Genomic DNA, 21270 nt, shown 5'->3' with positions numbered 1-21270 from the left:
CCCAACACTAAATGTTGATTCTGATGGTACTGGAGAGATTGGTACAGATCTTATGCCACTCTCAAAGATAATATTGGTGAGGGAACGAACCTAAGTCCTTCCACTATCTATTTAGCTCACATGCATCAACTGAACTATCACCATTTGGTACTACTATGAATAATATTAGTTTATTTGATTTAAAATAAATAATATGATATAGGCCGACCTGTAGGCTTATAGACCTGTAAAAAAAAAAAATTTATCACCTACTTTCTAAATAGACTCTTTTAAAAGTCCGAACTTGTTCTATTTTATTATATATAATAAGTTAAACCCAATCTGAGACAGACTAGGCCGTAGGCCGGGCGGTCGGGTGGCCCACTTACCCCTTGCCAAGTGATTCACGAGAATTTTCCCTCGGACCAGAGAAAAGACACGTGTCGCATAGTCATTGAGGGATCCACGTATAAGTTTTTGAAACGGAGGTGTGCGGTTTTAACATCCAAAACTCAGACTAGGAGAAACACACACAAATTCTCTTAGTTATTGTGAATTTAGGATGCATAAGCAAGATATATAGCATTCAAACTTTTGGTTTCAGTTGCAATTTGCAAGAATCGCTAACCAATTGTTGAGCAGAGAGAAGGAGAATGGGTTGGGTCGCAGACACTGTTGACTCTGTGAAGTCCATTCAATTCAGACAAGCTCTGACCCAGGTCGTCACTCTTGGTATGCTCAATCTCATGCTCCATTCCCATTCTTCTTCTTCTTCGTTTCATCACACCCATCCCCACAAAAATCACGGATTCAATATCAGTTAATTAATTATGATAATGTCAGTTTTTGTTTCAACGTGTTTCAGGGTTGATTGTAACATCGGCGCTCGTAATATGGAAAGGGTTAATGTGCATTACCGGTAGTGAGTCACCCGTCGTCGTTGTTCTTTCTGGAAGCATGGAACCTGGTTTCAGACGAGTCAGTATTACCCCTCTGCACCTCTTTCTTTTTTCTTTTTTTTGTTGTTGGTAATTTTATTTTATTTCAAAGCATGTGAATAATTTGAATAATTATTTCTATTAATTTTTTATCCTTATGTTCGAGACTTATATGAAGATTATTTGGTTTATCTGAAAAATCTTGTGGTTCTCTTACAGGGTGACATTTTGTTTTTGCACATGAGCCAGGATCCCATTCGTGCAGGAGACATTGTGGTGTTCAATATAGATGTACCATTCCTTTTTCTTTTTCCACGAATTGATATGTGCCATCCCCCGCGATGTTTTTGGATTTCGTAGATGTGATTTATCTTTAACAGAAAACACTGCCACTGCTTGTGTAGCAAACAGGCCCAAGCGCACAAGGCAATATACAACTCGGTTGAATGATTACTGGGCTTTCTAATGTACTTAGCTTTAATTAGTTATGGGCTATTGTTTAGTGATTGTTTTAGCCTTCATAATATTTCAATTCCCGTTTCTTTATTTTATACTATGGACTATAAATAGTTTCAGCCTTTTAATATTCAGAATATATGAAGAAAATTCCAAAATCTCTCTCTCTCTTCTTCTCCTCTCCTTTTCCCTTTTCCCGCTCTTTCTCTTCATTCAGATCTGCCCTGCTACGTTGGTGCTTCCATTGACCTTGTTGTTCCTCCTTCCATGGCGGACAACACACGATATAAAGATTTGCAGAATCAACTTCATGAGCTTCAATAACAACAGTTGCTCATTCCTGATTTGATCAGAGAGCAGGTACAGCTGCTGCGCTCCGATCCGCAAGCGGAAATGACGACACTAGTTGAATCCACCAGGAACACCAGCCTTGGCATTCTTGGATCCGGTCCTGGTGCTCACTCTGCGTCCAATTCGGAATCCTCTATTCAACCATGCGCTCAATGTCCTCGTTTGGCGTCTCCACGTTTTGCCTATGGTGATCCCACTTATTGGCTCTTTGTGGTGGATCGTTACTGTCTCTATCACCAGATCCCTGATGGTGAACGACTTCTTCTTGCATCGTTCCCTCTAGATCCCCCTGCCCCTCGATGGTTCCAGGGGCTTAATCGAGATGGCCTTTGCACTACTTGGCAAACTTCTACCATTGCCTTACAACACCGGTTTGGACCCACGAATTTTGAGGATTCTGCAGGTATGTTAACTAAGCTTACTCAAATTGGCTCTGTGACTGACTATCAAGCCCAATTTAAGGCTCTCTCTAGCAAGGTTTCTAACATTACAATTGCACTCCTCAAGAGTACGTTTATTAGCGGTCTTAAACCGCAGATTCAATGCGCAGTATTGACCATGCGCCCTCCAGATTTACATGGTTCATTTGCATTAGCTCGCCTACTCGAGGAGCAATTTGCAAAAGAAAAATCAATGCGACCCTGCCCCAATGCCAGCTGCTACCAGCTCCCTCTAATCTCCTGCACTCTAAACCAAAGACCGCAAAACCAATTCCGGCGATTCCGATCAAGAAACTCTCCCCTTTTGAGATGCAATCACATCGAGTCCGTAATCTTTGCTACGATTGTGATGAACGCTGTACTTTTGGCCACAAATGTAAGGGCAAAGCTACCTTACTTTATATTGCTGGGACCAAGGACGATAGTGGCTTTTGAGTTTGACACTATTGACCTGCCACTGGTTGAATCAGAGCTTGACAATGGACCTACCCCTGAGATTAGTTTGAATGCTATGTTTGGGCACCATTCCTCTCGTTCATTCCGTCTACAAGGGTCAATTGGAGGACAACAAGTACAATTCCTCATTGGATTAGGGAGTACTCACAACTTTATTTCCTCGCGTATGGCATCACATTTATCCCTGACTCTTCATGCTATCACTGCCTTTCAAGTATAGGTCTGTAATGGGGAATCTATGCAATGCAAGCCTGTGTGCTATGGTGTGCCTCTCTTAATGCAATTCCATCAGTTTTGTATGGACTTATTTGTTTTGAATCTTAAAGGAGCAGATGTGGTGCTGGGAATTCAATGGCTCGCAACTTTGGGCCTTATATTGACCGATTACTCTTTGATGACCATGTCCTTCCAACACAAGGACTCATCTATTGTCTTGTAGGGTGACACGTTCATCTCCCCAAGTTCTGTTACTCCTTCCCAACTGTCCAAGATGGCCGCACATGGTGACTTAACTTCTTGTGTTTTGTGTTTTAGTGCTTTTGTCCATGCTGCCATGTACTCCTTGGCATCCAATCCTTCCGAGGGTCCCATACATCCAATTCCTGCCATTGCTCAGCCAGCAGCTTCCTCTCGACAGATCCCACAACCATAACATTCACCTCCTCCTGATACTAAACTCGTACAAGTTCGCCCATATAGGTACCCACACTTTTCAGAAATCAGAAATTGAGCGTCTGGTCAAGGAGATGCTCACTGGTGGCCTTATCCGACCCAATCACTCGGATTTCAGTTCCCTAGTACTGTTGGTCAAAAGAAAGATGGCACCTGGCGCTTCTGCGTTGATTACCGGGCTTTCAATGCGGTGATTGTCAAGGATTGCTTTCCCATTCCCACTGTGGATGAACTCTTAGATGAGTTACATGGTGCTACTATCTTCTCTAAACTTGATTTACGTTCCGGTTATCACCAAATTAAGATGCATCCCGCAGATATCCATAAGACTGCATTTAGAACTCATCACGGTCATTATGAGTTCTTGGTCATGCCCTTTGGGCTAACCAATGCTCCTTCTTCATTCCAGGCCACTATGAATGAAATTTTTGCTGAGTTTTTACGTAAATTTGTTGTTGTTCTTTTTTTTATGACATACTGGTTTATAGCCCTTCGATGCAGGATCATTTGCAACATCTTTCTCAGGTACTACAGACCGTACACACCCATATTTTCTTTGCCAAGCTGACTAAATGCAGCTTTGCTACTACATCGATGGTTTTTTTAGGCCACATAATTTCAAACAAGGGTGTATCCCCTGATCCCGCTAAGGTGCAAGCAGTTAGTGAATGGCCTCCACCTAAGTCTCAAACCCAACACCGAGCTTTTTTGGGTCTCTCCGACTTCTATTTGACGCTTCATCCGGAGCTATGCCAGTATTGCTGCCCCATTGACGGATCTCCTCACTCGCGATGGATTTTTGTGGTCCTCAAAGGCTGACCAGGCGTTCCATAGGTTAAAGGAGCTACTAACTACAACTCCCACCTTGGCGTTGACAGATTTTTCAGTCTCATTTGTTATTGAAGCCGATGCTTCTGGGGTGGGTATTGGTGCTGTTTTGCTCCCGTCAGAGCACCCACTTGCCTTCTTTAGCAGAAAACTCTCTCCTCTAATGCAACACAAGTCATCCTAGATTTGTGAGTTATTTGCCATTACAGCAGAGTGGCCAAGTGGCGACAATATTTACTGGGGGCTAAATTCACTATTTGTACAGACCACCAGAGTCTTCATTGTCTCATGACTCAGGTGATACTAGGGGTGTAAAAACGGGTTGACACGACACGAATTCGATACGACACGAATTTGACTCGACATGAATACATCAACACTAACACGACACAAATTTTTATTCGTGTCAAAATCTTCAACACTGACACGACACAAATTTTTTGCGGGTTGACACGACATGACACGAATAACACGCAAAATAGGGGTCAAAACAGTAATTGACAAAAAAAATTTAAAAAAATGGGTCGAAATTAAAAAAATTTAAAAAATAATGATAAAAAAATAAAAATAAAAATAAAAAAAAATATGGGTCAACACGAATACGAATACATCAACACGAACATGACACAAATTTTTTACGTGTCATTTTTCCCAACACGAACACAACACGATTTTTTTTGCGGGTCAACCCGAACACGAATTCTCGTATCGTGTCGCGGGTCGACCCACGTGTCAAAACCTATATTGACACCCCTAGGTGATACAGACCCCGGAACCACAGCAGTTCCTGGCCAAATTGCTGGGATATGATTATTCCATCACATATAAGTTGGGAAAAACAAATAAGGCTGCTGATGCGCTTTCCAGAAAGCCCGAGGGGGGATCTCAGGATTCCAGCCCTCAATTTGCCGCCCTTACAGGCCCTGTATCTAACTATGGATCCTTACTTCAATCAGATTTACAGTGCGACACCTATGTTACCAAGATCATTCAAGAATTATAGTCATCCTTAAATAATTGGCCACAATGGCAATTTAAAAATGGCTTATTGTATCATCAAGGTCGTCTGTTCATCCCAGTTGCATCTCATCTGATTCTGTTGCTGCTATCTGAGTACCATTCCTCTGTTTTTGGTGGGCATACCAGTGTTTATCGGACCCTGGTTCGCCTATGTGCTAATTTCACTTGGCAAAATGTGAAGAAAGATGTTACGAACTATATCAAAAATTGCGAAGTCTTTCAAAATATTAAAGTTTCAAATCAGGCCTCTTGCAACCATTCTCTACTCCAGACTCTATCTGGTCTGAGTTGAGCATGGACTTTATTACTCAATTACCACCTTCAGTGGGATTCACCGCCATCATTGGTTGTGGTGGATCGTCTGACCAAGGGTGCATTTTGCTCCTCTGCCACCCCGTTACACGAACGCTAATGTGGCCTTGGTCTTTTGGGATATCGTGGGGACGTTACATGGACCCCCCAAATCCATCATTTCCGACAGAGATCCCATCTTCTTAAGTGAGTTTTGGACAACGCTATTCAAACTCCAAGGCACAACCCTCAACTTTGGGTCAGCTTACCACCCCCAAACCGACGGCCAAACTAAATGCACCAACAGAGTTTTAGAACAGTACCTCCGAGCATTCGTCCATAACCAACTTACCACATGGGTTCGTTACTTGAGTTGTGTCGAGTACCACTTTAACACTGCCTTTAATAGATCTCTGGACTCTTCACCATTTGAAGCCACATATGGCTGTCCCCCACCCTATCTCTTACAGTACTCCATGGGAACGAGCTCGATTGAAGCAGTGGACTCTGGCCTTCGCACCAGAACTCTGATCATAGCATCATTGAAACAAAATCTAAGGAAAGCCCAAAACTTTATGAAAGACTATGCATATAGAGGAAGAAAATATATAACCTTTGCGGTGGGCGATCTGGTCTGTCTTACTCTTCAACCTTACCGACAGCTTTTAGTCTACCGTCGCTCGTCTGCAAAACTCAGCTTGAAGTTCTATGGACCTTATGAAGTGCTTGCACACGTGGGTCCCGTCGCGTACAAACTCAGGCTGCCGGAAGGATCCAAGATCCACCCCGTCTTCCACGTGTCTTTGCTGAAACCTTTCTTTGCTGAACAATAGCTTGTTCTCTATTGTCTTCCAGAAAATATGACTGAGACACCACTGCGTCACGCTTCAGTCGCCATCGTCGCTATCAAGACGATATGGCGTCGTGGGGCAAAGGTTCCCCAGGTTCTCGTCCAATGGTTTGGTTTGCCTCCCGAAGCATCAACGTGGGAAGACGAAACTGAACTCGAAAAGGTTGGAGGAATTGAAAGGACTGAGGAGCTCTAAGGGCTCTGACCCTATTTCTGATGATTCAAGGCCCACTGTTTTCCTTGCCAATCATCTACCTTCTTCTGGATTTCCCACCAATTAGACGGCTACCTCAGTTATCCATCCGGGTCCACAGCCCCACGTGGCCTCCCATGAGTTGTCCCCACTAAGTTCTCTCGATTCCAAACCCTTCCAGCAGGTTCCAACCAATTCAGCGGCCAACCCTAATGCCTTGCTGGATACTCCGGTCCTTGAGGACAAGGCCCATCTCGATGGGGTGGGTAATGTAGCAAACAGGCCCAAGCGCACAAGGCAAAATCCAACTCAGTTCAATGATTACTGGGCTTTCTAATGTACTTAGCTTTAATTAGTTATGGGCTATTGTTTAGTGATCGTTTTAGCCCTCATAATATTTCAATTCTCGTTTCTTTATTTTACACTATGGACTATAAATAGTTTCAGCCTTTTAATATTCAGAATATATGAAGAAAATTCCAAAATCTATCTCTCTTCTTCTCCTCTCCTTTTCCCTTTTCCTGCTCTTTTTTTCATTCAGATCTACCGTGCTACAACTTGACAATACCTCTGCCATCAACTTGGTTAGCTACAAGTTAAAATGTATCAAATGATGATTAACAAAATGTAGTAGTCGTTTTCATCTTTTTTGGAGAACATACTTTTGCAAATATTTGGCTTTTCCCTTATATTTAGCAACATCAGTGTAACTCCCCCCCTCCTTATTTACCTTAATAAGTCTTAGAGACAATCATGTATTAGATTATGATCCGTACTTCTCCCATGCCTTGATCTTTGGAGGATAGAGGATTCTAAAATCAATTGTTATTGGCACTTGAATTTGTTTATGTTATATATGTAAAAACAGGGAAAATAGGGTGTAAAGGAAGCTATCGAATGTGTTTGTGCAATGTGTGTGCTAGTCTTGACAGATTCATTTATTTTTAATATGTTTACCTCTAAACATCTTGCTAATAAATGTCTGCATGTTGTACAGGGACGTGATATTCCAATTGTTCACCGTGTGATTAAGGTTTGGGTGACATTTATTTTATGTTACATACATTTTAACATCCATTCAGTCAACACAATATAGGCTTCTTATAAGCAATATATATTTGTAAAGGAGAGTAGGTTATGCATGCTAATGGGTAATTACGTGTCCACTGCTCTGTGTAAACTTTGGTCACTGTAGTTGGAGAGTTCATGTGATATAAAGTTAACTATATTGTGCAAGACTACAGTTGATTAGAAACATATGAAGAGAAAACAAAGCATTCTCAATGATGAAAGGAATTGTGATGGTAAGTGGTCATAGACAGTTGGTCTTCCTCGATTGATCCTTTTTTTTGGTGAATTTCCTCTCGGTTAATCCTTTAGCCACGCTTATCATTGCTTCCTATTTTAAATTTCCGTTTCCCACTGGACTAGCTACCAATTGGTCATACAAAATTTCAATCCTGAATTTTGACACTTTCTAATCCTTTGGTCTCTTGCCATATCTGGATGATATTTTTCCCATGGTTCATTGGAACCATATAGCTAAAGTCTCTAGTAAATGAAGCTCAAATTCCTTGGAACATAGAAAAGAACGGTTTATTAAATCATGTATGTATAGATCACTGATAAATCCCCATTTTGCACTACATAACATGCTAAACTCATTAAATCCGATTAATAATTCTTGAACCAAAGGCTTGCTAATTTGTACTCCTAAATTTTGCAAATAATACACAGTTGATTTCTATTGTGTGTGTGTTTTTTTTTTTTCAACATATTGATCTATTGGCTACATCTGTCTTTAAAATTTGAATATAGCTTGATGTCTGTGGCAGATATCACTGGATTAATTAATGTTCTTTCATTTTAGGTTCATGAACGTCAAGATACTGAAGAAATGTATATCCTCACTAAAGGTACAATGCAATAGATGTTTGGATAATATCTCCATATTATATTCCAATTGTCAACAGACTATCTTCTTAATTATAAGGAAAGCAATGCATTTATTAGTTTTTCCCTTGCTATTTAATATTTTATGGTCACCGTTTACTATAGCTTTTGACACTACAATTTTCTGATTTGTAAGTTGTTTTCATGATATGAATTAATGCTTTTGGCTTTAACAACTCCTTTCCATTTGTTAGAATAGGAAATATAATATGTATAGATTTGGTTTAGATTTGTATAGATTACTTTCCTATTTGTAAATATTCTTTTCTTATTTAGGATTTGAATTAGGTCTGAGCTTCTCTCTTAAGCCCCGTAGGGTCTCTATATATTGTAACTCTTTGTATCAGTTTAATACATATTATATTATTTCATATTCAAGTTGGTACTAGAACTCTTTTGTTTTGGGGACCCTCGCTTTCGCTTAAAACCTCGTTTTTGCTTTAAAACCTAAGCCCACTGCGTAGGAGTTCTCTTTTCTTTGCCGCGTGTCCTTCCGGCAAGCCATCTAGGGTTGTAAGCTCCTTCAGATTAATTTTCGTACCTGTCAGTACCTCCGACCGCTACCGGAACCACCGTCTGTTACTGTTCCGGCCACCGGAGACCTTTTCCGGCGACGTTTTGAGCCGGGACACCTGCGATTAGAACCTCCTCTCGCCAGCGACTCATTCTGTGGAAGACCCACCACCGTCGCAGCCTCCACGCGCTCTCACGCGTGGCCTGTCTCCTCTGCGCGTGGTGCTCACGCGCCACCTTTAATTCTATTTCATCTCAATTGTCACAGGTTGATCATGTTCTTCCTGTTCTTTTTCTTTTTCTTGAATACATTTGTAACAAGCTTGGTGCTCACAATATATACGCACTAGTTTGAGGGGGAGTGTTAGAATAGGAAATATAATATGTATAAATTTGGTTTAGATTTGTATAGATTGCTTTCCTATTTGTAAATATTCTTTTCCTATTTAGGATTTGGATTAGGTCTGGGCTTCTCACTTAAGCCTATTAGGGTCTCTATATATTGTAACTCTTTGTATCAGTTTAATACACATCATATTATTTTATATTCAAGTCCATTCAATGATCAAACATACTCATTTCTTGATATGGTTATCTGTTTCAGGAGACAATAATCCTATGGATGACAGAGTTTTGTACAACCATGGTCAGCATTGGTTGCAGCAACACCATATTATGGGAAGAGCTGTCGGGTAATTCTTTTGGGGGGTATTAGGAATATAGCTGTTGCTTAACTGTCCAGTTAGCCTTTCTGTTGTATAGTTGTTTTACTGTTGCAGCAGCATTGGTATTAGGAATATAACTGTTGTATAGTTGTTTTACTGTTTCTGATGTATACAATTCTTTTCTCCACTGTTCAGTTAGCCTTTCTGTTACTGTTTAGTTATTAGTCTTTAGCTTTGGCTGAGTCTGCACTAGTCTATATATTCAGATCATTGTAGTCTTTCATTTGTAACCTTTTTCACAATTCAATATACAGAATAATCTCAATGGTTCTCTCTCTCGTTTTCTCTCTTCCCCTCTATCATCTTCTCTCTGAACTCTATTATGGTATCAGAGCCCTCGATCTGAGGGCCTGAACCATTTCTCACCTCTTCTTTCATGGCTTCCGCTTCGTCTTCTCCTACTCGAACCAGTGGAACCAGATCCATTGTGAACAAAGCTGCTTCTATGGAAAACAGGCTCCTTCTCTGTTCAACTACCAGATCTTAGTGAAATTGACGGAAGAGAACTATCTGTTCTGGAATCAGATAGTTGAACTGATAATTACTTCACATAATCTTCATTTCTTGGTGAACCCTAAGATTCCGCTCAAGTTTCTGTCAGATGATCGCAAGAATGAAGAAAGAAATCCTAAATACACTGAATGGTTAACACAAGACTAGATGCTTCTTACCTTGTTACTTTCTACTCTTTCTGAACCAGTTGACAATGAAATTCTTGGTGTGCGTCACTCACACGAAGCATGGGAGAAAATTCACAAACTCTTTGTCTGATGAAATCAAAAGTGAGACAGCTCAGATTTGAGCTCAAATCAATAAAGAAAGGAGGTAAAATGATTAAGCGATACCTGTCGCTCAAATCTCTGTCATTCTCTCAGAGCTATAAAGAGTCCAGTGCCAGAAGATCAACACATTGAGTATATTCTTAAAGGTTTACCATTGAAGTACAACGCGTTCGTCCTCAGTGTTCATACGTGCGAGAAACAGTATGCTCTCGATGACCTTGCAATTAGCCTTTCTGTTACTGTTTAGTTATTAGTCTTTAGCATTGGCTGAGTCAGCACTAGTCTATATATTCAGATCACTGTAGTCTTTCATTTGTAACCTTTTTCACAATTCAATATAAAGAAAATCTCAATGGCTCTCTCTCTCTCTCGTTTTCTCTCTTCCTCTCTCTATCATCTTCTCTCCGAACTCTATTAGGGGGATAAATAATATTATAATTTCCGTGTCTTCATATCTCTTTGCTTCTGATGTTTAGTGATGATATGTATTAGAATTACGGATTTTGTTTTTTTTAATGTGTTATGTTTTACCACATTGGTCTTTTCTGCAGGTTCTTACCCTATGTTGGTTGGGCTACAATAATCATGACTGAAAAGCCTATTCTTAAGGTTTGTTCATTTGGAAATTTAAAATTTACATTAAAAAAATAAAATAAAATAAAATAATAATAATAATAAAATTCTTCCCTTTTCCTCAAATGAAAGGAAGGAATCAAGATAGAATCAATATTTGGAATTTTTCAAGGTATATTACACTCACCTCACCTGACAGATGCTCAAATTATACTGTCATTTCCTCTATTTGGAAAAATTATGCTTCCCTTCCCTGAGACATTAATATGTGTTACACTTCATGTCATTTTATAGTGTCATGCTCAAATTATACTGTCATTTCCTCTCTTTGGAAAAATTATGCTTCCCTTCCCTGAACATTTAAAATATGTTGTTACCAGACAATTTGTTAGCATTTTGAATCTCTTCTCTTCTCTTAACCGTTGGCTTTTAAGCTACACCATTTACTTGTTCAATCGAACCTTACTTATTTGTCACGTCATAACCGGAATGGCAGATTTCACGTCTTTTCTTAAGTTTTATTTTTGTATTTCAAACTTACATCATTTTCACAGGTGTGTTGTACAATCCGCCTAATTACTTGTTCACTTTTCACTTCTGGCAGGAAACTTTTTCCTTGTTTTGTTTTTTCTTTCTCAATAGCATTCTCCCCCTCCTCTTCTGTCACTTTTTTCTCAAGTTCTCACATGCACATGTATTTAGCTAATAATGTGTAAACATTAACATTTTAACGTTAATTCGTCTTTTTTTTCTCCTTGCAGTATATACTCGTAGGGGCATTGGGACTGCTGGTTTTAACATCAAAGGAATAGGGATGCGATTCTTGATACATGACTTATTTGCGCAAACACACAAGTATTGAAACGACTTTGCTCTTTCATTGGTGTAAATAAATATATACATACCTCAAAGTTATACATACTATTATAGATTAAATAATTTAGACATTCTCTTCCTTGCCTCCCTTTTGGAATGAAACTGGTTCAGTCTATAATACAATTTTGAAATACTTGAAAAAGACAAATGAGCCGTTTCGTTTGATGGCACTGGCCAAGGATTAGGGATAGTTAAATTGCGCTCTTTCCCTTGTTGTGGTGCCTTGGGGCAATGATAGTTTGACGCTTGATGTAACTACCTAAACCTTGTTTGGTCTCCGGTTTGATCTATGATAGCTTGTGCCTTGGCAGAGCCAAGAAAATAGAAGTCCTCGTATTAACAATTAAAGACGCCTGAATTTATTACAAGTAGGATAATATTGTCGGATGAATAAACAAAAAGCGTGTGTCGGAATAAGGTATGATGCTTGTATTTGTAGGACATGTGAACTTCGATAAAAATTTCTTATGACCCGTAGTAGGACAACCAATTTGTAAACAAAGGAGACAGTTTAAACATGAGTCATTCTTCTGAACCCTTGAGCCAATTTACATGTAAAATAACTATATCAATCCAAGTTCCATTTTACTCCCGAATTATTTTTGGGCATCTTTTTACTCCCACATTCAAATTGTCTTGTCTTCTCTAATTTAAAATGTTGGGTTGGAGAATATTCGAACCGGATTAAAATAAATTGGATAAAATAAATAAAAATAAGCTTAGCCTTCGTTTGTTACAAAACTTAAAATCTACATTTGGGAACACCCTTGAACCAGTATGTTTTTTTTTTGGTAACATGAATTGGCTAAACACCAAAAGCAAAGAAACAAAGAAACAAACTCAAAGAAAACTAACTCCTCGACTTCTCCAAACTGCTGCAAGGTCAGCAAGAAATAAGAGACTAAGATCCAGCGGTGGGGAGCAAAAAAACTTGTGGTCTTCCTGAGCAGAAGGGGATAATAAATAATTTGGCATCCAGTCTGCGCATGTGTTTGCCTCACGATAAACATGAGGCAAACTTACTTTTAGAGTTAAGTGTAGTGACAGCTACAATGGAGTCACTTTCTATGATCACTTTCCGGTATCCTTTTGTCCAAGCAAATTCAAGACTATTTAAGATGCCCCATAATTCAGATTGATAAGCAGTGCAAGAACTTATTCTCCACGCATAGGCTGCAATCCATTGGCCTTGATCACCTCTGCATATTCCTCCACAAGCTGCCGGACCCGGGTTTCCTTTTGCTGCACCATCCGTGTTCACCTTAACCTACCCTTCCTCTGGTGCTTGCCATGTGATCCATGCCTCTTGTTTAGTTAGCTGACCTCGGTTAGGAGCCTCAAATGCAAACGCCTGATTGTTGTCGAGCACTAAACCGAGGATGTGTTCCTTGGAATAATGCTTGTTGCTCCGATTCCCTCCATGAGTAATGTCATTTCTCCAATTCCACACTTGCCAGCAAGTTATCATAAATAATGAATCCTATTTTAATCCATCAGTGCTTTTTCCATCCCAATCTAAGTTAAACTGCACCCAATCACTGTCATTTTTGTTGAAAAACCAATGTGTCTCTGTTGGTAAAATCAACCTCAGCCAAAGCTCGCGAACCAGCTCACAATCTCTAAGAGCATGCATAGTGGATTCAATATAAGTGCTCCATAAAGGGCAGTACGGGTCACTATTATCCCAAGACGCACAAATGCTTCTAGTTAGGATTTTATTATGCAGAAGCTTCCACATAAGGACCCGAACTCGTTGCGCTCCTTTCCAATTCCAGACTTTGCGTCAAATATGCTGGGAGATAGTTGTATGAGACACATTTGTGGATATGTCAGACAAACAAGTGTAAAATCCCTTTACTGTGGCCTCTGTTTGATATCTGTTGCACCAATCTAATTTGTCAGGTCCATCATCTAAGATAGGAGGAAGGTAGCTACGGATTTGCTCTAAAATGTAATTAGGCAACAACTCTTCCAAACTTGAAAGGTTCCAGCTACCACTCTCATTAATAAACTCTCTGACCTTTTTGTGTAGATCATCCTGTGACAGCAATCTTAAGCAATAACTTTGTAATGGTCACTTCCCCACTAGCCAGTTATCACTCCAAAAATTTATCCCATAAGGAAAGGTGTAAGGCTGATTATGGTTGTCGCATAACACCATAATCAGCCTTCTGCATTTCTTCTCCCTCGTTGGTCCCTTCCATAACTTCCGTAGCATCCTCCTTCGCATATTCTTTCGTCACCGACTGGTCAATGGTGGTTGCTGCTGTAATAATGTTTGCTGACGTGGCATCTTTATGATTTTTTTCTTGCATTGACGTGGCAGCTGCCTTTTTAATGAGATTAACATTCTTTGACGCGTCCTCCACATTGGGTAGGGAATTGCTTTTGCCTGGCAAACCATCACCTATGAGCTGGAAATTTGTTTTCGTTTCCACGAGGGTAACGTCTCCTTTTTCTTTATGAGCCTTATTGATTGTAACCGAAACCGGTTGAAAGGGAATTGAATTGGCTTGATTGGCTCTTCGTAACTGATCATTAAATGCCTCATCATTAGGTTCCTCCTCTACCATAACTGATGCAAGGGCTGCGAATCTGGATGTGTTACCGTTACGCTCTGTTTGTGCATCCCTCACCGTCTCCGGCGATGCCTCTTGACCCCTCCTTTGCCTCCGGTTTTTGGTCACCACCATCCAAGCTCCATACTCCTCCCCTTTCTGTTTCGCTGGTATTGTTGGTGCAACAAGGGTTTCTGAGTTTAAGACATTTTGTTGTACCATTCCCACAGTGTGAGGTTGCGCCAGACTAGATGTAGGACAATTCTCTTTACGATGGCCATAAGAACCACAAGAGAAGCAAATCATATGCAGTGCTTCATATTCAACTCTCCTTACAACACCTTCTAAAACATATTCTGCATGAAGAGGGTTGTCCAAGTATACTTCAATACACAGGCACGCAAATTTCCCCCTGGCATAGTTCCTCGTTGTTCTATCTGTTTTAATAAACTTCCCAATCCAATTGCCAATCTCTTTAAGCACTTCATCATTACAGTATTCTATAGGAAGGTCAGGTAGTCTTACCCATGCTGCAATATGATTGATTTTTGCCTTCCTTGGTTGAAAATTCGGTTCTCAAGACCTTACCGCCAGATAATGGTTGAGAATCACCCAAGGCCCCTCAGTCCATGCAAAGTCCATATCCTCCTTTTTTCTCAAATCGGACAAGAAAATAATCATTGTCCATGTCAGTTACCCGTATCCTTCCTTTCCTTCGCCCACATTGCCTCAAGACGCTTCTTCATGTACGTTAAGGATATTTTTTCCCCCAACAAATTTATGATCAATGATTGTTTCCAGGGTTTGTATAATCTCTTTTTCAATTTCTCAGACAGCTTAAAATGTGTACGACCATCAGGACCAATCTCTTGGATTGTTGGAGGTTGATTATCCTTTTTTCCTCGTCTGTCTTCTTCTTCTCCCTCAGCTTCTATGGAGTTGTTATCCTCCTCCCCTCCATCTTCTCCAAGTTCCTCCTCCATGTCATCCTCGAACTCCCCATTATGTCGCATCAGCACTTCCCTGAATGATACATGGTTGGTCATCCACTCCTCCTCCCTTGGAGCCAATGATGTGTCACACGAAAATAGCTCATCCTCATTCTTTGTTCGCTTCTTGCTTCTACGAAGAATTTATGCTTCTTCCGTGGAAGTTGATGCCCTCCCATCGTTTGGATTCTTCCCAGCGATCTCAGTCTCCATATTACACGTTTAATCTGGCAAAAAAAATAATTTATTACTTTTTTAATAAAAAATTACGAATAAGTTGTCGTTTTGAAAAAAATTACGAATCTATAGCACCCAAACACGCCCACATGGGGCGTGTTCTGATGGAGAGAGACACGCCCATGTGGGGCGTGAGCTTGTGAAAGAAACACGCCCAAGGTAGGGCGTGTGTGGCAAGAGAGACACGCCTAAGATAGGGCGTGAGCTATGAAGCAAACACGGCAAAGGAAGGGCGTGTGTGGCAAGAGAGACACGCCTAAGATAGGGCGTGAGCTATGAAGCAAACACGGCAAAGGAAGGGCGTGTTCCAGGAGAGAGACACGCCCACGATAGGGCGTGTTATCCGCGGTGTATATAAATCCGTTTTTCACTTTTTTACCTCATTTCCACCCTCCCATCCTCTCTCTAAACCTCCTCCTCCTCCTCTCTAAATTTCTTTTGGAGGATTTTGCGCAGCGAAGCTCTGTCTCTCTCTCATGTAAGTCCCTATTTATTGTTTTTTTTATTAACAGCAATTAATATATGATAGTTATTAGCGACTTAGATAATTGTTAGGGGGTTAGAAAAATATTTGTGACTTTATTTAATTGTTAGGGGGTTAGAAAAATATTTGTGACTTTATTTAATTGTTAGGGGGGTTAGAAAAATATTAGTGACCTATGTAAGATTGTGATGTGACTTATATATTATATGGACTTACAAATTAATTAGTTACTTCTAAATTGGTATATGTTGGTTTTATGACTTATTTACACACTTAGAAATTAGTTTGTCACAATTAATTTTTTTTTATGAATGACACTTGCAAACATATTGACCTTTCAATTAACCACATTATAATTAGGGTTAAAGACGAATGAATAACGTATGCAATATTAATTTAAATTGAATTTGAATTAATATTTGTATTGAAATATATTGATAGAATAATGTAATGTTAAATGAATTAATTGTCAATGATGTTAATGTAATTGAAATTAATATAACAATTGAAGTTATTAGTTAAATGCTATTTAATTAAGTGCAATTAAATTTTATTTAGTGTAAATTAATATAATATCAATACTAATTTGGGTACATCTTTTTCATCTGTAGTAGTTTCTATTATGGCCCATTCGTCTTCATCAGAGTCCTCGCGCTCTGGATCCGATGGTGATCTTGAGCCATCCGATCCTTGTACGCATGTACTTCCTGGTCCATATAGGTGGGAGGTACTCCGTAAGAGGACACATCGCAGTCACGTTTCACAAGTTGTGTGGAACGAGGATACGGTTAGGGGGTTAAAGACGAGGCGAGGGAAACTTCAGGGGGGACCCCATCACGATGATATACCAGATGTTGTCGCTGACTATTTGACACAGGCTGGGTTCATACACGTGGCACGTATGAGTCATGTTCAGGTATGTAATGTTCAAATAGCTTAATTAAATTACCGTATGTGGACTTTGTATAATTGTTGTTTTTCCTTCAGATCGATACCCCCTTGATATCTGCTTTGGTTGAGCGTTGGAGACCGGAGACACACACATTTCATATGACGCAGGGAGAGATGACCGTTACATTACATGACGTGGCTGGTATACTTGGTTTGCCTACTGACGGGCAGGCAGTTACCAGATCTACAACGCTTGAGTGACGTGCTGACGAAGATTGGCAAGGAAGTATGACCAAGCCTCCAATGTCTCACCCTCAACAACGGCAAATGCAAGTGGCACACATTCATTATTACCATCTTGAGCTGTGGCAATCAATAACTTTCCCTTATATTTCCCGTATAGATGAGTGCCATCAATTTGTATCATTGGTTTGCAAAATTTAAATGCCTCGCAACATTGTCTGAAAGTCCAGAAACAACGAACAAATACACGTTTTCCAGAAACCAACTGCCCCCCAACAAAACAATCCTTTGTTTGAATATTGTAAAAAGAACCTGGTGAAAAACGAAGCATATATTCACACCAGTTGGGTAAAAATGCATAGGACTCCTCCCAATCACCATATAACATTGCCATTGCTTTCTGCTTCGCATACCATGCCTTTCGATATGAAACTTTGAATCCATATGAATGCGTTATCCTCTCCTGAACGAGCGAAATGGCCACTGAAGGTTCCTTTTTTATCATCTCTGAATCACAAAAGCTGAATATAAACATTAACAGAACAACAGGTATATCAACTGCAATTTTAATCAGCTTTTTAATTTGAAATTACGTACCTACTACAAGTGCTGCAATAACGTCATAATCAAGTTGTCGATGATCTTGAGAAATATGGTCATTCAAGCAATTGTGCTTCCCACCCCATTTCGTCACCTTCCAATTTTCACCATACGTTGGTTTAATTACCCTGACCCTCCACGGGCAACCTTGGACGTGTGCACAACATTTCATGCTTAATTTTGTGGGAGTGCTCTCAACCACAATTGCTTCTTGATGCTCCTTCATGAGGTAGCGCTTGATTGCCATCTGAGCCTCTTTTTTGGATGTAAATTGTTGGTTAACAAACAACTTTTCTCCCAATTGCCAAGGACCCTGGATTGAACCCGAACTCTGCGTCCATGATTGTGCCTCACTCGGATAATCCCAACCAATATATGTGTAATGTGGAATTTCTGACCAAAAAGGATCAACAGGTGCATCGCCTACATGTACTACGTAATAATAATAATAGAATTGAATTATTTTCTTAATCAAAAATTGCAACAACCAAACTGTCAGTATATTAATTGATAGCATACCTTCAGGATGTTCTGGTACTTGACTCGATGTTGTGCCATGATGTACAACGATACGAGACTCCCCCAAATCATGCACTGGTTGAAGTTCAGTACCAGACCTGCCACATTCTTCGTCATTGTCCGATGCACTCGCATCCTCTAAAAGAAGACGATCCTCTATTGCAATATTTTCCTCATCATCTTCGTCATACTCCTCATCCATAACCCAAGTAGGGTCATGTTCGTCTTCCTCAGACATGTTAACAGCAGGAACAACAGGAACAACAGATGATGATGCATTAAGAGGAGAAGTAGACCTAACTGACCTCATTGGTATGACAACTTCCTCCGCGGTTGTAGTATCCACATACAACTCTAAGAAATCCTTTCTACACTGGTTCAAGAACTCTTCCATTACCATATCGATGTCTTCGTCATCGACCACTTGCAAGCTAATGTATTGTTCACGTTGCCATAACCTTGCCGTGACAAGAGTGATCAATTGGTTGTCTTGAAGACATAATTTTTGACGTACGACCTTCTTCTTTCCTACCGTTAAAATATAGAACGGCACGAATAGTATCAGAATTCGTACTCATTTTTAAAAACAAACAACTTTAAAAGATAAAACAAAATATGAGTAAACAAGTGCAAACTATCAGAGAGTTTAGCATAACAATGACAGAATTGTGAAGAGTGTGTAGGGGGGTGGGTGTTTAAATAGCAGTCAGTTTAGTCACTCACGCCCATATTTGGGCGTGTCAACCCACTGAACACGCCTTATCTTAGGCGTGACCACATACGCCCTACGTAGGGCGTGTTTCCTTCTAAAGCTCACGCCCCATATGGGCGTGTCTCTCTCCATCAGAACACGCCCCATGTGGGCGTGTTTGGGTGCTATAGATTCGTAATTTTCTGCAAAACGACAACTTATTCGTAATTTTTTTATTAAAAAAGTAATAAATTAATTTTTTTACCCGTTTAATTTTGTCTTTAACTCGGTGCTTTCACTTTTCCCGTGAAAGCAGTATGTTACTATTAAATTACACTCATTTTGAATTTTATTAAATTTGCATTCAACTTTTTTTCAATCTTTAATGGGTTGTTGATTTATTAATTTATTTCAAAAAATAAAATAATAAATTCACTTATGTTAATGCTGGTGTAGATACCTTTGCTTGGAAGGATTGGAACCCCAGTCACTCATTAGTCAAGCTAGCCTACCATAAATTAATGAATTTCACAAACCCCTTGCCTAACAGTTTTTGGGATAAATTTTGGAGATGGAAAGGACAAGAAAGGATAAAATTCCTCATATGGAAAATGAATCATGGTAGGTTGTTAACTAAAGAGAGAATTGGCAAATGGGGAAGCACGAGAAGAATTTCAGTGGTCTCAAACTACTATTTACTTAGTGGTCCGAACCAATCAAAATCATACAACTAATGAGGAGAGAGAAGAAATAAAAAATAATTTTTTGTCCAAGTGCCACCTCTTGAATGGAAGGACCACATGAGGCCTGGAGTACCAAAAAAAATTCTGGGAAGCACCCAGTGACGGAGCCACTTGGGTGTTAAGTGGTGCCTTGGCACTACCTGAGTCTACATGGCTGGGTCTTTTGGCACTACCTGACTTTTTTTCCTAGCTTCGCCATTGGAAGCACCTCGTATAGATGTCACTTACATGTGTTTAGAGATTGTCCTAAAGCAAAGAATATTTGGAACCTAGTTTCATTGATCCTCCTATGTTTAGTGAGTGAAAAAGTCTGAATTTAAGGCTGGTAAAGGATTGGTAGAATAACTAGATGGACTCTTTTTTTTCTAGTGTGCAACCTACTATGGAGCTGGAGAAACAAAGACCTTCATGAAGAGGAGTTTAGAAGACCCGAAAACCCACCAATCTTCTTGCTAATTACTTGGTAGAGACAAGGGTAGTTAGGTTAAACAAAGCCCAAAGGTTTAACAATAGCACCTCTTTGTCCTCCTTCTCATCTTGATCTTGGCCTGTACAAGGATCCATAAAACTCAATGTAGGCAGTTTTGTTGTGGATGTGAATGCTGCTTGCAATGGTATCCTAAGGGACAACAATGGTTCCGGGATTAGTGGTTTTCTTCGTCCTTGGGTTCTTGCTCCCCTTTACAAGCAAAATTGTGGGTTACTTTCCATGGTTTAGAGTTCTTGAAGGAGGAAGTGTACATGACACAACCTGAAATTTGGCAAATGGATGTCAAGACCGCCTTCTTGAATGGGTTCTTGAAGGAGGAAGTGTACATGACACAACTTGAAGGCTTTGAAATCAAAGATCAGGAGCATATGGTATGCAAATTACAAAGGTCGATATATGGGCTAAAACAAGCATCAAGGAATTGGAATATTCGTTTTGATGAAGTCGTTAAGAGTAACGGTTTTATCAAGAACGAGGATGAACCTTGTGTTTACAAGAAGGTTAGTGGGAGTAATGTCGTCTTCCTAGTACTTTATGTAGATGACATATTGTTGATAGGAAATGACATCCCCACATTACAAATAACGAAAGAGTGGCTTTCAAAAAGCTTCACCATGAAGGATTTGGGAGAAGCGGCCTTTATACTTGGTATTAAGATCTATAGAGATAGATCCAAGAGGCTGCTGGGTTTATCTCAATCCACGTATGTTGACAAAATGTTAAAAAGGTTTAGCATGGAAGGATCGAAAAAGGGTTTTCTTCCTGTCAGTCATGGGGTACATCTTTCAAAGGCTATGTGTCCTAAGTCACAGCCTGAGAAGGATCGCATGAGAGGAATTCCATACGCTTTGGCTATTGGATCCATCATGTATGCCATGATATGTACGAGACCAGATGTTTCGTATGCTTTGAGCATTGCGAGCAGATAC

General features: G+C 39.9%; 2 protein-coding genes across 2 annotated transcripts; both read left to right on the top strand.

Moving 5' to 3' along the window:
• The first annotated feature begins 496 nt into the window (after positions 1–496).
• On the top strand, positions 497–12106 carry LOC133306881 (uncharacterized). The gene is made up of 8 exons (XM_061507257.1): positions 497–711; positions 845–957; positions 1137–1208; positions 7472–7507; positions 8345–8390; positions 9545–9632; positions 10999–11056; positions 11782–12106. The coding sequence occupies exons 1-8, from the start codon at positions 633–635 to the stop codon at positions 11830–11832; spliced, it is 543 nt and encodes a 180-aa protein (XP_061363241.1). The 5' UTR covers positions 497–632; the 3' UTR covers positions 11833–12106.
• A 4680-nt stretch (positions 12107–16786) lies between these two features.
• On the top strand, positions 16787–17316 carry LOC133306876 (protein MAIN-LIKE 2-like). Its single transcript, XM_061507251.1, has 2 exons — positions 16787–17080; positions 17152–17316. Exons 1-2 carry the CDS (start codon positions 16787–16789, stop codon positions 17314–17316), a joined length of 459 nt encoding a protein of 152 aa, XP_061363235.1.
• Positions 17317–21270: the final 3954 nt, after the last annotated feature.

Source organism: Gastrolobium bilobum, unplaced genomic scaffold, assembly GCF_033153095.1.
Source record: "Gastrolobium bilobum isolate Gb01-03AN ecotype WA unplaced genomic scaffold, APGP_CSIRO_Gbil_v1 utg12082, whole genome shotgun sequence".
Classification (NCBI taxonomy): domain Eukaryota; kingdom Viridiplantae; phylum Streptophyta; class Magnoliopsida; order Fabales; family Fabaceae; genus Gastrolobium; species Gastrolobium bilobum.
This window is presented reverse-complemented; position numbering and strand designations above follow the sequence as displayed.

What these genes read in the sequence shown, in the direction of transcription:
- LOC133306876 (XM_061507251.1), top strand. Translation starts at nt 16,787, where the DNA reads ATGGCCCATTCGTCTTCATCAGAGTCCTCGCGCTCTGGATCCGATGGT. An exon ending in CACGTATGAGTCATGTTCAG is followed by an intron (nt 17,081 to 17,151) that starts GTATGTAATGTT and finishes TTTTTCCTTCAG; the next exon opens with ATCGATACCCCCTTGATATC.
- LOC133306881 (XM_061507257.1), top strand. Translation starts at nt 633, where the DNA reads ATGGGTTGGGTCGCAGACACTGTTGACTCTGTGAAGTCCATTCAATTC. An exon ending in TTGTGGTGTTCAATATAGAT is followed by an intron (nt 1,209 to 7,471) that starts GTACCATTCCTT and finishes CATGTTGTACAG; the next exon opens with GGACGTGATATTCCAATTGT. An exon ending in AATGTATATCCTCACTAAAG is followed by an intron (nt 8,391 to 9,544) that starts GTACAATGCAAT and finishes TATCTGTTTCAG; the next exon opens with GAGACAATAATCCTATGGAT.